Source organism: Chrysochloris asiatica, unplaced genomic scaffold, assembly GCF_000296735.1.
Source record: "Chrysochloris asiatica unplaced genomic scaffold, ChrAsi1.0 scaffold00019, whole genome shotgun sequence".
Taxonomy (NCBI): domain Eukaryota; kingdom Metazoa; phylum Chordata; class Mammalia; order Afrosoricida; family Chrysochloridae; genus Chrysochloris; species Chrysochloris asiatica.
This window is the reverse complement of record NW_006408537.1, coordinates 2,047,579-2,064,712: the sequence shown is the minus strand read 5'-3', so window position 1 is coordinate 2,064,712 and position 17,134 is coordinate 2,047,579. Positions and strand designations below refer to the sequence as shown.

Below are 17,134 nucleotides of genomic sequence, written 5' to 3'. Positions count from 1 at the left end.
TATATATATATATATATTAATTTAAATGTTCAAAGGGCACACTTCGCAAGGCAGTCTCCTGTCCACAGGCACACAGCCTCTCTCAGTCCATGGGCCTAGAGTCCTCAGCTGCTCTGTCTCTCTGTGCCATTGCCTCTGCGGTTGCCGCTTTTCATGGCAGAATCTCACACTCCGTTCATACTCTTCCTTCTTGATGGTTCTGGGGTCCTCTGTTTCTGAAATGAAAGATTCACTACTCCTACCTCCCCCTTTTTTTTCAAGTTTTTATTGTGAATTATGTGTTACTTTACATGGGTGAACATTATGTTTACATTCATCCTATTGTACTTTGTTTCATTGGAATGATCACAATCTCCTCCATGCATCATGAAACACCCAAAGGGTACACCCCACACTCCTGCCCCCCGGCTGCTAGCACATAACCCCTCTCCCTCCCTGAGTCCAGAGTCCCCAGCTGCTCCTTCTGTCCACATCATTGCCTTTGCCTCCATCCTTAGTGTTACTGCCTTTCCAGATATGGTCTCACACTTTGCTTTTAATCCCTTGATGGGTTCCAGGGATCTCCACTCCTGGACTGCAAAATCAGCCACTCCCTCCTTTTGTTACCAAACATTTACATTTACCTTTCCAACACTCACTGTCAGACCAGATAGCAATCATTCCCTATTGAACCACATGAGTCCTTTCCCTTCACCTTTTATCAACCCTATCTAGACAGGTTGGAAACAATTCAGTGGAGATTCTACTTTCCCTGTATCCTGTGGAGCTAGGTTCCCTATTGAAACTTGTAAGCTAGTCACTTCTTGCCTTTGTAGTTTTTGGGCAGCCAATGTCTAAGTTCCCCCTCCTTGTCTACCCTGTGTAACAAGGGGGTGGGAATGATCCTCACTGTAGAGATTTGTCCATTCCTTTGTCATACTGCATCCACAAGCATAGGTAAAGATCATCCACTTATAGTGGGTTACTCCTTTCTTTTTTTTTTTTTCTTCCTCTTCTTTCTTCTTCTAGTAGTGTTCTGATTATCCAGCCATTGATGCCAGGTCAAATGGGTACTATCTACAAGTGTGGGTGCTCTTGTGCATCCCCCTCACTTTATATCAGCTGGATGCTTCACATTCCATTCTAGTCCTCTGGGGCCATGTCCCTGCCCCTAGACCCAGGAGTCCTCAGGTCTCATCTTACTTCTGGTTAACCAGGTCTCAATCCAGGTTAACAGGAGTCTGTTAAATGTGGTCAGACTTAGTTCACAACTTCATTGCTGTTTTTCCCCCTCTTGCCCTTATCGGTGACCAACATGCTGAGCAGCGGGACCATAGTGTATTCCATTTGAGTTTCAGTCTTGGAGGGGGGTTTTCCTTGAGGGGACATGACCACTTGCCTCGATGGCTCCCTGGGGAACAACTTTCTTTTTCTTGTAGTAGTCAATTGGACTACTGTTGCTGTTGTTGTTTTTTCTGCTGGTCTTTCTTTCAAGAAGTATCTTCTGTTCTTCTAGCTGCTCCAGATTGGTCTGCTTGTCCTTTCACATGGGAATGTCCCACCTCAGAAGATTATGAATGATGATCAGGATTCCACCTATGGTCTTGTGCAGTGCAAAGGCTCTGCAGGGAGCCACCTTCATTGGGCAAGTTCTAGCCCCATTTTCGTTATTCCAAACAGTTATAGGCCGAAGATGGACTTACAAGCTTCCTCTGGTGCTGTTTTTGGCTATTCCTCTCTCCCCCTTTCAAGCATCTTAACAGCATTTCCCCACTTTTACCCATTCAAACCGTGCCTCAATCTTTGTATCCAGAAGCCCTGCTGTTTCACGTTTGTGCTCAGATTGTTGTTTGCCTCTGTCCCATTTAGCCCATGTAAACCAGCCTAGCTAGTCTCCCATCAGCCTTATTTTTCTTTTCCCCTTCCCCTTCCAGTGCATTGACTGCTCCCACCCAGCACCTAACTGTCCTGTGCCTGTTCACTACCCTGTGCTCCACCTTCCCTTCCTTCCCCCTCCCCCACCCCCTACACCTCGGTAACCACCACCAGCAACAGCAAAACAGATAATAATTATAAAAATAAAATAAAAAAATAAAAGATAATTGTTTTTCCCCTTTTAGTGTAGGTGTTTTTTCTTAACTTTTTTACAATAATGGCTCTGTGCCATATTTCTCCTTTTGTGACTCAGCATAATGTCCTCACGGTTCATCCATGTTATGCGATGGCTTGCTGCTTCCTTGTTATTCTTCAGGGTAGCATAGTATTCCATTGTGTGTATGTACCACAGTTTGTTTATCCATTCTTCCATAGATGGGCACTTAGGTTATTTCCATGTTTTTGCTATTGTAAATAGTGCTGCTATGAACACTGGTGTGCATACATCTACTTGCGTTATGGCTTGTATTTCTCTGGATAAATACCAAGTAGAGGAATTGCTGGATCCAACCTGCTGAGGAAGTGCCATATTGATTTCCGTAGTGGTTGGACCATTTTGCAATCCCACCAGCAATGTAGTAGGGTCCAAGTCTCTCCACATCCTCACCAACACTTACTGTCCTCTACTTTTAAAATTTTTGCTGTTATTGTTGGTGTAAGATGATATCTCATTGTTGTTTTGATTTGCGTCTCTCTAATGGCTAGTGATCGTAAACATTTCTTCATATGTTTGTTGGCTGCCTGGATCTCCTTCTTGGTGAAATGTCTGTTCATATCCTGTGCCCATTTTTTAATTGGGTTATTTGTCCTTTTCTTGTAGAGGTGTTGTAGTTTCCTATATGTTTTGGAAATTAGTTCCTTGTCTGATGTGTCATTGCAAAAGATTTTTTCCCATTCTGTGGGCTCGCTTTTTACTCTTTTGATGAAGTCTTTTGATGCACACAAGTGTTGAATTTTTAGTATGTCCCATTGATCTATTTTGTCTGTTTTTGTTTGTGTAGGTTTTTAAATGTTTGGTAGTCTGTGTATGCCCTGTATTAGAGCTCTCACATTTCTCCCTATTTTTTCATTGATGACCTTTGTAATTCTGGGATTCACATTCCTTTTTTTCTGCTTGCTCATCTATCTTAGCAGTATTGAGAGATTTGTCTTTCACCTCACTGGTTCTGGCTTCCATTTCTTCCATTCTGCTCCTCTGCCATTTCAGTGTATTTTCCATTACTGATATTGTATTATTAAGCATCTGGACTTCTTTTTGTAGGTTTTGGATTGTTTCCAATGCCATATATATCTTGTTTGATTGTTCCTGTAGCACTTTCCCGACTTATTCCTTATTTTCCTCTACCCCTTTTCAGAGCATTTGAATTTGTTTCCATATTATTCTTCTGAAGTCCTTCTCAGGCATATTCAGCGCCTGTTCTTCTACTGGAAAGTCTGTGTCTGCTTCCAGCTCATTTGTCTCAGTTACTTTTTTCTGTTTTTGGACATGTGTTGATATCTTTACTTGTGTTTTCTTGGACATTTTCAACAGTTATGTGAGTTTTTAATGCTTAAATGGATGTATGTTGCTCTTTGTTAAGCTTGCTGTGCATCTCCTGGTGGATATGATCTGGAGATAGGCGTCCCTTTTCACATGTAATGCCTAGCAACTGGTTTTGGCTCTTGTCCAGAAGGTGGGGTACTACAGGGTATGTTTGTAGCTTGGCTATATGGGCACAGTTGCTGTCTGTTCTTGGGTAAGGTAGGGGGAGAAAGCTCCCACCCCTGGGAGACCAGTAAGGCCAAAAGGAGCAAATACAGAAATAATATAAAAGCAGATACAGAAACCACCAATCAGAAACAAAAATAAAATTGTGATTGACACTGTTCACTGGCCTTTGCTGTGCAAAGGGTCCCGCCTAGGTAAACTATGGGGCGGGTTCCCAGGGTCAAAACGTCATAAGAAGCAGCCTGCAGGTTTCCTCTCTATGCAGTTGGAAAACTGTGGGTGCAATGCTGGACCCTTTTGGGGATGTGCTACCGCCTGCCTGAAGGCATCTGGGCTGTGCAGTGATGGCGCGATCAGGGTGAAGAGGAGAGATACGTGATAAGTGAAAAGTGAAAGATGAAAAATCGATCACACTTATACCTTCAGGGGTGCTGCTCCGTGGCTTCTAGAGCTGGGTCACTGCCTCTACTTGGCTGTGGCCCTGCCCTCTGGTCTGAGGACTTCTGGCTGCTGGTTGCTGTGGCTGGGTCAATTCAGAAATCTTTGCTTTCACCTGCAGATTCCTTTTCAGTGGGCGTGGGGGAACTGTGCCTGGAACCTGAAACAAGATCCAAAGCGCCGCTGTTTTTCTGGGAACTGCTCTTTCTCTGCTTTTTTGAGGGGTTTGGCAGAGGAATTTTCACCGTTTGTCTCTGCTTTCCCCGCCCCCAACCTGAAGTCTCATTGTTGTTTTGATTTGCATCTCTCTAATAAGCACTCACTGAAGAAGGACATCATGTTTGGTAAGGTGGAGGGTCAGAGAAAAAGAGAAAGACCCCCAATGAAATGAATTAGCCAAGTGGCAGCATCAATGGACTCAAGCATGGCAACAGTGGTGAGGTTGGCCCAGGATCGGGCAGTGTTTCGTTCTGCTGTGCATAAGGTCGCTATGGGTCTGTCCTGACTCGATGGCACCTAACAACAACAACAATAAGCGCTCAACTGCAGTGTTGGTTTCAACTACAAGATTGGGCTTCAAACTCACAAGCAGCTCCTTGGAAATCTTTTTCAGGTTTGCTATGAGTCAGAATCGACTCGATGGCATTTAACAACAACAATGGCTAATGAGAAGTCCTTGGGTGGCTGGCTCTGCATCATAAGCACAGGACTGCTAACTTCTAGATTAGTGGTTCAAACCTACCAGCCGTTCCTCAGAAACCCTCTACAGGGCTGCAATGAGTTGGAACTGACTTAACAGCATGTAGCAACAACAATGGTGAATGCTTGTGAACATTCTTTCTTGGCCACTTGAATATCTTCTTTGGTGAAGTGTCTGTCCATGTCCTGTGCCCAGTGCCTTTTTCTTGTAGAGGTGTTATAGCTTCCTATACATTTTAGAGTTTAGTCCCTTGTCTGGTGTATCAGTCCCCCCACCCAAAAAACCTGTTTCCTGGTTTGTGGGTACTCTTTTGGAAAAATCTTTTGATGCGTCTAATTTTTAGGAGGTTCTAGTCATCTATTTTGTCTTCTCCTGTCTGTATGTTTTTAGTTATGTTTTACAGAGCATTGATACCATGTATTAGAGCCTCTAACTTTGTTGCTATTTTTAAATTGATGATCTTTATAGTTCTAGGTTTTTAATTCACGTTTAGTTTGTTTTTATGTATGGTGTGAGCTATGGGTCTTGTTTCATTTTTCTGCAAATGGATTTCTGGTTTTGCCAGAAAGTCTCCATGTTCCTCATTAAATATGTTTTGGCCCATTGTCAAAAATTAACTTACAGTTTAACTGCCTCAGCAGATCCCCTTGGAAGCCATTGTTTTGATTGAACTGTTTTTTTTTTTGTTTGTTTGTTTGTTTTGTTTTGTTTAAGACAATGACAAGAATAAGACAGGTGTATTACTGAGAGAACTTGTGTGCAGTCATCTACTTATAATGCATGACATGTTTAAACCTGTTTTGTTTGGGAAAAAAATCTATGCTTCTATGAACTGGATTCATAGTATCAACACTATTTGACTTACCCTTTAGCCTGTTAACAACAGAATTGGTGATTCAAACCTACAAGCTGCTCTTCAGAAACCTTTTATGGCATTTAATAGCAACAACATCTATGTTTATATCTACATGGAGTCCTGGTGTGGCACTGTAGGATAAGAACTGGACTGCTAACCACATGTTCAATGGTTCAAACTCACCAACTACTTCTCAGAAACTCTATATGGGGCCATTTGCTATGTGTCAAAGTCAAGTCTATGGCACTTGACAACAACAACATCTCTATATAGATAAATTGGTATCTCTAGAAATTGGGTTTATATACAGACTTATCAGACACCAAAGTCTGGATTAAGAGTCTGTATTATCAACTATAAATAAAAATAGCAATAGCCATCAAATCAATTCCAACTCATGGCAACCCCTTGTGTGACAGCACAGAACTATGATCCTAGGGTTTTTGATGGATGATTTTCTGAACCTTTTTCTGAGGCTCCTGTGGGTGGATATGGACCTCTAACCTCTCAGTTAGCAGCCAAACATATGAATGGTTTGCATTACTCAGGATAGCAGTTCAAACTCACCAGCCATTCCTTCAAAACCTGACATGCGGTCACTATAAGGTGGAACTGGGTTGATGGCACTTAACAACGACAACTCAAGAAATCCCAGTTAGTAGCTCAAAGTATATTTCAGTTTTTAAATGATTATGATTCAATGTAGCATTCATTTCTCTATAGACCCTGAGTTTCACAGACACCTGAGATCCATTTGCTCTGATATAAACTAGAGTGCTTAAATTTTCTTTTTAGATAATGTGAACATATTAATTTGCATATTAATCTCAGGAATGCATTTCATTTATGTGTCCTTAATTTCTAGGAAAGTTCTTCGTATTCATATGTTATGTTTTCTTTATCCAGGGGTATATGGAAAAATTCAACTTCACAGTGCTTATCCAGAAAAATCCTGGACACATCTTGGAGCTGATATTGCCTCAGGAAATGAGAGGTAAGAAATAAGAGTAAGTTTTTGCTTCTGCTTGACGTTTTTTACAACATAAAATTAAAATGTAGATTAAGAATCATAACTCAAGGATGAATATAATAATAATAATGATGATTTGTTGTTTGTTGTTAAGTGCCATCGAGTTGATTCCAACCCATGGTCACCCTATGTAGGGTTTCCAAAGAGCAACTGGCAAGCTTGAACCTCCAATCTTGCAGTTCAAAGTCACTTGAAGCAGTCCAGCACATTAACACACAGCACCACACCAGGACTCCTGTGTGAAGTGCCACTGAGTTGGTTTCAACTCATAGCAACCCTGTACAGTGTTTCTGAGGAGTGGCTGGTGAGCTTGAACCACCGACTTTGCCATTACAATCGACTTTACAGTCCAGTACATTAACCCACAGTGCTACACTAGGACTCAGTAATAATGACTTAAAAGGAGTTCTGGTGTGGCACCGTAGGATAAGCACTGGACTGCTAACCACACGATTGGCAGTTCAAGCCCACCAGCCACTTCTCGGAAACCCTATAGTGACCTGTACTGGGTCACTACGAGTCAGAACTGACTCAAAGGCACTTAACAACAAAAACAACAACAAAGGGACAAAAGCAATCTCTATATTATAATAAGAGGAGAATACAAAAGGGAAAGTTGTTAAGGAGTAAATTTGAGATGATACTTTTTAATGTTGATAAAATCTCAAAAAGTCTGGATTCTATGAGGGAAAAGATCAAAGCGGGCACATCATCTCAGGTGAAAAGCAAACTTTTATAAAGAGAGAAATAAGCAAAATCATAATGACATGAAGCATTTGAAGAATCTTAATCACCACGGACCTGTCAGTTTGTTACACTGTGGTAGCTTGCATGTTGCTGTGATGCTGTAAGCTATGCAACTGGTATTTTGAATGCCAGTGGGGGCATCCATGATTGAAAGTTTTCAGCTGAGCTTCCAGACTAAGACAGACTCAAAAGAAGGAGAGATGGACTATTTTCAAATGTTTAGCTATGGAAAATCTTATGAATAGTAGTGAAACAGTGTCAGCACCAGAATACTGAATATTGAAACATTACAAATAACACCATAATATTGTCAGATATAGTGCTGGAAAATGAGAACCTCAGGTTGAAGACACTTAAAATACAATTAGGTAAGAGCTGCCTCCTCAGAGTAGAGTTGATTGTTAGGACACAAATAGAGTAATGCTTTCAGGACCTTCATTTGCTGATGGGGCACAACTCATGATGAGGAGAAACAGCTGCAAACATCCATTAATAATCAGAACATGAAATGTACAAAGTATGAATTTAGGAAAATTGGGTATTGTCTAAAATGAAATGGAATACAAAACATCAATATCCTAGGTATTAGTGAATTGAAATGGACTGATACTGGCCATTTTGAATCTGACAATCAAATGGTTGCTGGGAATGGCATTGCCTTCATCATCAAAAAGATCATTTTATTATCTATCTTAGCATATAATGCTGTCTGTGATATAATACCAATACATTTACAAGGAAAGATCAGTTAATACGTTTATTATTCAAATTAACTCATAAACTACTAAAGCCAGTGATGATGAAGTTGAAGAATTCTACGAACTTCTTCTGTCTAAAATTGATCAAACATGCAATCATGATATATTGAAATTACTGGTGATTGGAATGTGAGTGTTGGAAACAAAGAGTAAGGATCTGATGGGAAAATTTGGAAAATACAGTGTTGGTGTTAGAAATAATGCTGGAGTTTGCATAACAGAATTTTTTAAGACCAATGGATTTTTCATTGAAAATACCTTTTTTAAACAGCATAAAAGAGAGTTATTCACATGGACTTCTCCAGATTGAATACAGAAATCAAACTGACTACATCTGTGGAAAGAGATGTTGGAAAAGTTCCATATCATCAGTTAAAGAAAAACAAGGGGCAGATTGTGAAACAGACCATCAATTACTCATATGCAAGTTCAGACTGAAGCAGAAAAAAATGAAAACATATCCACATGAGCCAACCTATGATCTTGAACACATCCTACCTGAATTTAGAGATCATCTCAAGAACAGGTTTGATACATTAGGAACTAATGACCAAAGACCAGAAGAGTTCTGGTATGGCATCAAGAATATCATACAGGAAGAAAACAAATGGTCATTAAGAAGACAGGGAAGAAAGAAAAGACCAAAATAGATGTCAGAGGAAACTCTGAAACTTGCTTTTCAACATAGAGATGTTAAAGAAAATATTGAATGGTGCAAAAAGCATCAAAAAAAGATGGAAACGATACAGAGTCATTGTACCAAAATGAAATTATCGATGTTCAACCATTTCAAGAGGTAGCATATGATCAAGAGTCAATTATCTGAAGGAAGAAGTCCAAGGCAAACTGAAAATATTGGCAAAAAACAAGTCTTCAGGAATTGATGAATGCAAATTAAAATCTTTCAACAAATTGATGCAACACTGGAGACACTCATTCATTCATGACAAGAAATTTGGGAGACAGCTACCTAGCCAACTGATTGTAAAATATTTATGTGCACTCCAAAGAGAGGTGACCTAACAGAATATGGAAATAATTGAACAATGTCATTAATATTGTATGAAAGTTAAATTTTGCTAAAGATAATTCAAAAATGGCTGCAACACTACATTGGCAGGGAACTGTCAGATGTTCAAGCTAGATTCAACAAGGACATGGAATGAGGGATGCCATTACTGACATCAGATGGCACTTAGATGAAAGCATAGCATACCAGAAATATGTTTACCTGTGCATTATTGATTATGCAGTGGCTTTCAACTGTGTGCATTATGACAAGCTATGAACAACATTGTGGAGAATTAGTATTCCAAATCGCTTAATTGTGTTCATGGGGAATCTATTCATAGACCAAGAGGCAATTGTTCAAATGGAACAAAGGGACACTGAAAGGTTAAAAATCAGGAAAGCTGTGCACCAGGGTTGTATTCAATCCGTATACTGAGCACATAATCCAAGAAGCTGGGTTATATGAAGAAGAATGTGACATCAAGATTGGAGGAAGACTTATTAACAACCTGTGAAATGCAGATGATACAACCTTGCTTTCTGAAAATGAAGAGGATTTCAAATTCTTACTGATGAAGATCAAAGACTATAGCCTTCAGTTTCTGTTATACCTCAATGTAAAGAGAACAGTAATACTCACCACTGGACCAACAAATAACATCATGATAAATGGAGAAAAGATTGACGTTGTCAAAGACTTCATTTTGTTTGAAACCACCATCAACATTCATGGAAACTGTTATCAATAAAGCAAATGATGTATTGCATTAGGAAAATCTGCTGCACAAGACCTCTTTAAAGTGTTGAAGAGCAAAGATGCCAATTTGTGGACTAAAGTGCACCTAACCCAAGGCATGGTATTTTCAATAGTCGGCATTTACTGATGAAGATCAAAGAGCACAGCCTTCGGTTTGGATTACATCTCAATGTAATGGAAACAAAAATTCTCACCATTGGACCAATAAACAACATCCTTATCAACACAAAAAAATTGAAGTTGTCAAGGACTTCATTCTTCTTGGATCAACTATCAACACTCATGGAAGCAGCAGTCAAGAAATCAAATGATGTATTACATTAGGAAAATCTACTGCACAAGACCTTTTTCAAGTGTTGAAAAGCAAAGATTTCAACTTGAGGATTAAGGTATGCCTGACTCAAGCTATGGTATTTTCAATAACCTCATATGCATGCGAAAGCTGGACAGTGAATAAGGAAGACTGTAGAATAATTGATGCTTTTGAGTTATAGTGTTGGAGGAGAATATTGAAAGTGCCATGGGCTGCCAAAAGAACCAATAGATCTATTTTGGAAGATGTACAGCCAGAGTGCTTCTTGGAGGCCAAGATGGTCAAACTTTGTCTTTCATACTTTGGACGTATTGTCAGGAGGGATCAGTCGCTGGAGGAGGATATCATGTTTGGTAAGGTCAGAGAAAAAGAAGAAGACCCCCCAGTGAGATGGATTGGCCAAGTGGCAGCATCGATGGACTCAAGTGTGGCAATAGTAGTGAGGCTGGCCCAGGATCGGCCAGTGTTTCGTTCAGCTGTGCATAGGGTCACTATGGGTTGGTACCAACTCGATGGCACCTAACAACAACAACATATGGGTGTGAAAGTTTGACAATGAATAAGGATGTCCCTAGAAAAACTCCACATATCTATATGGAGTCCTGGTGTGGTGCTGTAAGGTCATGGGGTTGCGAACCACAAGGTTAGCAATTCAAATTCACCAGCTGCTCCTTGGAAATCCTATATTGTATATATGTATATATACATACACATAAAACTTTGCTTCTCACAAGAGCTGTTTGAGAAAGACAGGGCAGGTATTATTCTATTCTAGTTATATATATATATATATATATATATATATATATATTCCATGTTTTATTGTGAATTATATGATATTTTACATGGGAGAACTTTAGTTTTACATTCATTCCACTGTACATTGTTTCATTGCCATGGTTCCAATCCCTTCCATGCATCATCAATCGACCAAAGGGTGTACCCTATAAACCCGCCCCCTACATTCCCCCCCTCCCCCATTCTTCAGCACACAGTCCCTCTCCCTTTCTGGATCCAAAGTCCTCACCACTTTATCACTCCACCATTGTCATCGTCTCTGCCTCCATCTCGGGCCTCGCTGCTTCTCTGGGTAGGGTCCCACTTTTGGCTCTTCTCTGTTGATGGTCCCAGAAACCTCCACTCTTAGACTGGAGAGTTAATCACTCCCTTCCTTGCTACAAAACGTCTACCTTTACATTTCCAACCCTCACAATCAGTCCTGATAACAATTATTCACTATTGTATCACAAGTGACCCTTCTGCATTTCATTTCATCAGCTCCGCCTAGACAGATTGGATAGTACTCACTGGAGATTCTGCCTTCCTCCATGCCCCCTAGCTCTAGGTTCCCTCTTGAAAGCTTGTAAGCCAGTCACTTCTTGCCTTTGTAGTCCCCTTTCCCCCCCACCCCCACCCCCCCATTTGGGTATCCAATGTGCAAGTTGCCCATCTCTGTCTACTCTGTGTGTGGAGGGGGTGGGAATGTTTCTTGCTATAAGTATTTGTTCTCTCTTTTGGGTTACTGCATCCATAGGTGTAGGTCAAGTTCAACAAATTGTATCAGGTCACTCTTTTTTTTTTTTTCCTCTTCTTTCTTCTCCTGGTTGAGTTCTGATCATCCATTCATTGGGGCCAGGTCACATGGGTACCATTTGCAGGTATGAGTGTTCTTGTGCTTATGCCCTCTCTTCCTATCAGCTGGTAGCTTCACCCTCCACTCTAGTCCTCTGTGGCCATGCTGCTGACTCTGGGCCCAAGAGTCTCCAGGTCTCCCCACACTGCTGGCCACCAGGTCCCCATCCGGGTCCACAGAAGCCCACTGAACGTTGTAGGGCTTAGCTTGCAGCTTCATTGCTGTTTTACCCCACTTCTCCCTATCGGTGATGCGTGTGGTCACCAATCAGAGCACGTATTTCCGTTGAGTCTTAGCTTTGGAAGTGGTTTGCATTAAGGGAACCTGACCACTTGTCTTGATGCTTCCTGGGCAATCAATTTGTTTGTTCTTGTAGTAACAGTCCATCTGCCTCTATTGTTTTGTATTTTTCCTGTAGGTCTTTCTTTCAAGAAGTATCTTCTGTTCTCCTAGCCGCTCTAGGCTGGTTTGCTCGTACTTATTTATATTTTGATGGCTATGCTTAACTTTTTTTTTTAATTGTAGCAATATATATACAATAAAACATTTGACACTTAAACCATTTTTACATGTACAATCCAGTCACACTAACTGTACTTCCCGGATTGCACATCCATAGCCAAATCTTTTTTTCCCTTCTTGCCTTTCCTTCCCTAGTTTTAGAATATATATATTTAAACTATTTTTAATTTGTTTAGTGTGGTAGGTTTTGATTCATGGAAATCCCAGGTATGCAGAGTATTGCTGTTCCATAATGTTTCCAAGACTGTGACCTGTGCTAGGCCGTCTGGCTGGATTTGAACTGCCAATTTTCAGCTAGTAGTTGAGTACTAAACTGTTAGCACCACTTAGGAAATGCAGGAAAATAGAACATGAACTTTCCAAATTACCAAGGAAAAGGAATGAAATAAATTACAAATAAATAGTAAACTAAGAAAAGATGAAAAAAATGAAACAGTGATAGAACAAAAACAAATGCCAATAAAGGTAGCTGAAATAAGAACAATTCTTCCAGTTATAAAAAAAAAAAAAGTTTATTGAAATGATGCTTTATTGAAAGAAATGGTTAAAAATAAAAATGTAATCGTGTTTTCTTTCACCAGAGGAAAACTTAAAAACAATTCAGAAGAGAAATGAATGTTTAATATTAGATAAAAATGAATTATTTAACTGGAAGCAGGAACCACAATATTATTAGCAACTAAAAAGTAAAGTTCAAAATAAAGGTATAAATAGATACATTTTAGATTAATAAAGACTTTAGACTTCAGGGAGACTTTAACAGTCAGGAAGCTTTTATACCAGCTAAAATAATAGAGAAATATACTAAGCAAAATATCTCAGAAATATGAAGCAAATAGAAACAAAAATAGTAATGAAAGAATTCTACTTACTTCTTTCAGTTCTTCTAGCACATGATATAGTCAGTATTCTTCACCAACACCATAATTCAAAGGCATCAGTTCTTCACAGGCGTTACTTATTCATTATCCAGCTTTCACATGTATCTGAGGTGATTGAAGTACCATGGCTGGACTCAAGCCATCTTAGTCCTGAATGTTCTATCTTTGCTTTTTAACACTTCAAAGTGGTCTTTTGCAACAGATTTGCCCAGTGTAATCTGCCATTAGTTTTCCTGACCACTAGTTCCATTGGGGCTCCAAGAAAGATGAAATATTGGCAATTTGAATATTTTCTCTGTTTATCATGATGTTGCTAATTGATCCATTGTTCAACATGATGTTGTTATTGAATATGTCATGGACTGACAAAAGAATGAACAATTTATCTCGGCTTCAGTATAACTAGATTGCTCCTTTAAAATGAGAATGGCAAGACTTTGTCTCCTATACTCCTAGTCTCTAGAGGACAGAATAGCCTCTAGAGAAGGGCATCATGGTTGGTAAAGTACAGCATCAACAAAAAAGTAGAAGACCCTATCAAGTTGGATTGAAACAGTGGCTGCAACAACTGACTCATAGCAACAACTGTGAGGATGATGCATGACGAGGCAGTATTTCATCTTTTGTGCATAAGGCTGCTATGAGTCAGTACTGACTAGACAACACCTAACAACAACTTTCAGTTCTTAACTTTTTAATTAAGCTCAAAAAGGAATTTGTTGTTATTAACTGCCTTGGAGTCAGTTCTGACCCATAGCAGTCTTGTATAAGGTTTCTGAGGCGCAGCTGGTGAGAGTGAACCATCGCTCTTATGGTTCAAACCAACTTTGCAGCCCAGCGCATTAACCCACAGCACCATACCAGGACTCCCAAAAAGGAATGTTGTTATTAAGTACCGTGGAGTCGGTTTCGACTCATAGTGACCCTGCACAGGGTTTCCGAGGCTATAAATCTTTACGGGAGCAGAAAGCCTCATTTTTCTCCCGCGGAATGGTTGGTAGTTTTGAACTGCTGACCTTGAGGTTAGCAGGCCGATTTGTAACCACTACGCTACCAGCAGAGAATGAAAAAAGCCTAATAATAAAGTCAATTTAATTTATATTGGTCAAACACTGCTTCAAATATAGAAACTATGCAATTTTTCTCCTTTTTTTTTAAAAAAAACAACAACTTTATTTTGAATTGGGTGGAGGTTTACAGAGCAGATCATCATCAGTTTTACATTTGACAAATCATACGATTATTTCATCATATTGATTTCAGTCCCCACATTACAACATCACTTATCCTACATTCTCCCTATGTTTCTTGTTTCCATTCCTCCTCTTACCTTACTCTTCTGAACTTTGTCCTTGGGAAGATACTGCCCTTTCGATCTCTAATGGTGATGAGTCCTGGTGTGGCACTGTGGGCTAATGCATCAGACTGCAAAGTCATTTGAACTGCAAAGTCAGTGGTTCAAGCTCACCAGCTGCTCCTCAGAAACCCTATACAGGGTTGCTATGGATTGGAATTGACTCAACAGCACTTTACAACAACAATAATATACTTCACTAGTGTTATTGCTCCCCTTACGTATACATTTCCCCACAGCCAATGGATTATTTATAATATGTTGTTATTGTTAAATGCCTTTGAGTTGATTCTGACTCATAGTGAACCTGTATTGGGTTTCTGAGTAGCAGCTGGTGGTTTTGAACCACCGACCTCACAGCTCAAATTGACCTTGCAGTGGAGTGCATTTTTACTGCAGCACTGCAGTAGGACTCCATGTAACATATATATACACATGCATACATATATACATATTAATAGGAATACTTAAACAAATTATTAATAATATTTCATTTAATTATTACATTTAATCAATATGATGAATAATAATTATCTTATTAATTTATGACTTATGTTTAATTAAATTTATTATTTAGAAACAAATTTTAATAAGTTGAAATGATACAGTATACAATCACAATATATTAGATATAGAGATTTAAGTAACATAAATCCCTCAAATCTCAATTTCTTATAAAATGAAAACAGAAAATAAAATCTATTTCTAAATAATATTTGTATAAAAATGAAATAAAACTTGATCCACAGAATAAGGAGAAATGACAATGATGAAGAACACTGACTTGAGAGATGGCCAAACATGCCATTATATTAAAGGCTTTCATTGTTGAATTAGAAAGTACAGAGGTAAGCAATCTAAACAGTCAATATGAGAAATGAGATACAAAATAATCAGTAAGTCTAATGAAATCACTTGGTGCCGATGAAGGCAGAAATTAGTGAATTAGAAAGTAGGAAATTAGTAGGCTAGAATTTTAAGGGATAGTGGTTTAATATTTAACTACTTTAATGATTGTTCTAATTACAAGTGTTGCTATAACAGAAATACCACAACCAGTGGTTTAACAAGCAGACATTTTTTCCTCACAGTTTCAGAGGCTTGAAGTCTGAATTCAGGTGTCAACATCAGTAAAAAGCTTTCTCTCTTTACTGGCTCTAGTGGAAAATTCTTGTCATCAATCTTACGGTGGGCATAGGTATTTCTCAGTGCCGGGGCTCAGGTCCAAAGGACACGTTCTGTTCCCATTCTTTTTCTTGGTGGTTACAGATTCTTCTCTGCTCATTCCCTTTTATCTGTGGAATGCTGGTGTGGTACTGTGGGCTAATGCACTGGACAGCAAAGTGGGCAGTTCAAGTTTACCAGCCTCTCCTCAGAAACCTTATACAAGGTCGCTGTGGGCCGGGACCCACTTAATGACACTTAACAACAACAAGAAGTTCCCTTTACATAAGGGTGTTGCTTCCTATCTTAATCTTATAATTTATTGATCTAAATTATATTAGATCATATCGGGGGGGATGATCACATCACTGCACAACTGCCAAACCACTGAGAACCATGGCACAGCCAAGCTGCCATATAATCTGGAGGGACAGACCATATAAAGAAAACTACATAAAATCAGAAATAAGAATTCAAATATAACAGCTCTGGTGGGGGTTATGTTCTGTGGAGTCGGTTCCAACTCACAGTGATTCATTACAGGGTTTCCGAGGCTGCAAATCTTTATGGTAGCAGAAAGCCTCATCTTTCTCCCACGAAACAGCTGGTAGTTTTGAACTGCTGACCTTGAGGTTAGCAGCCCAACTTGTAACCACTACTCTACCGGAGCTCCTAATAACAGTTATAGAAGTTTAGAGTTTTAACATAAAAGTGGTGGTGGTTCCAACTCATAGTGACCATACATAGGGTTTCTGAGACTGTAAATCTTTATAGGACCAGAAAGCTTCATCTTTGTCTCGCGGAACAGCAGGTAGTTTTGAACCGCTGACCTTGACTCATAACCCCTATGCTACTAGAACTCCTTAATATAAAATGGACATATGTATATTGTCACTTGAAACATTTTGAGAGAAATGAATTACCAATAGTAATAAAAATGATCATAATTATCTAAAGTAGAATAAAACTGAAAGAATCAATAAGCAAAGTCATAAAGTTATCAAAAATTTATCCCCAAGAATATATTTGGCTCACATGTATAGCAAGTTCTTTTAATCATTCAAATCAGATATGTCCTAAATTATGGATCTCATTGAATAGGAAAATATGTCCAGGCTCTCAAACAATTTTAGGAAGTAAGCATGACACCAATTTTTGAAACATAATTTTAAAAAGTCAACATGACTATTTTTGCTGAAAACAAAAAGTCATAGATTCAACATACATTCTTGGAACAAACACTTAAATCAATTAGGACTCAAAGGATGTTTCCTCTAAATCAGCGTTTCTCAGTGGTATCCTGCCATTAACATTAACTGAGAATCACTGCTGGTTTTTTTTTTTTTTT

At 39.1% G+C, this 17,134-nt stretch overlaps 1 protein-coding gene across 1 annotated transcript in view; it reads left to right on the top strand.

Annotated features, from left to right (window-relative positions):
- PKHD1 (polycystic kidney and hepatic disease 1 (autosomal recessive)) overlaps positions 1–17,134 on the top strand; it is a 722,421-nt gene that overhangs the window by 494,223 nt on the left and 211,064 nt on the right. The window contains 1 exon segment of the mRNA XM_006835767.1: positions 6,523–6,610. Coding sequence (XP_006835830.1) covers positions 6,523–6,610 — 88 coding nt within the window.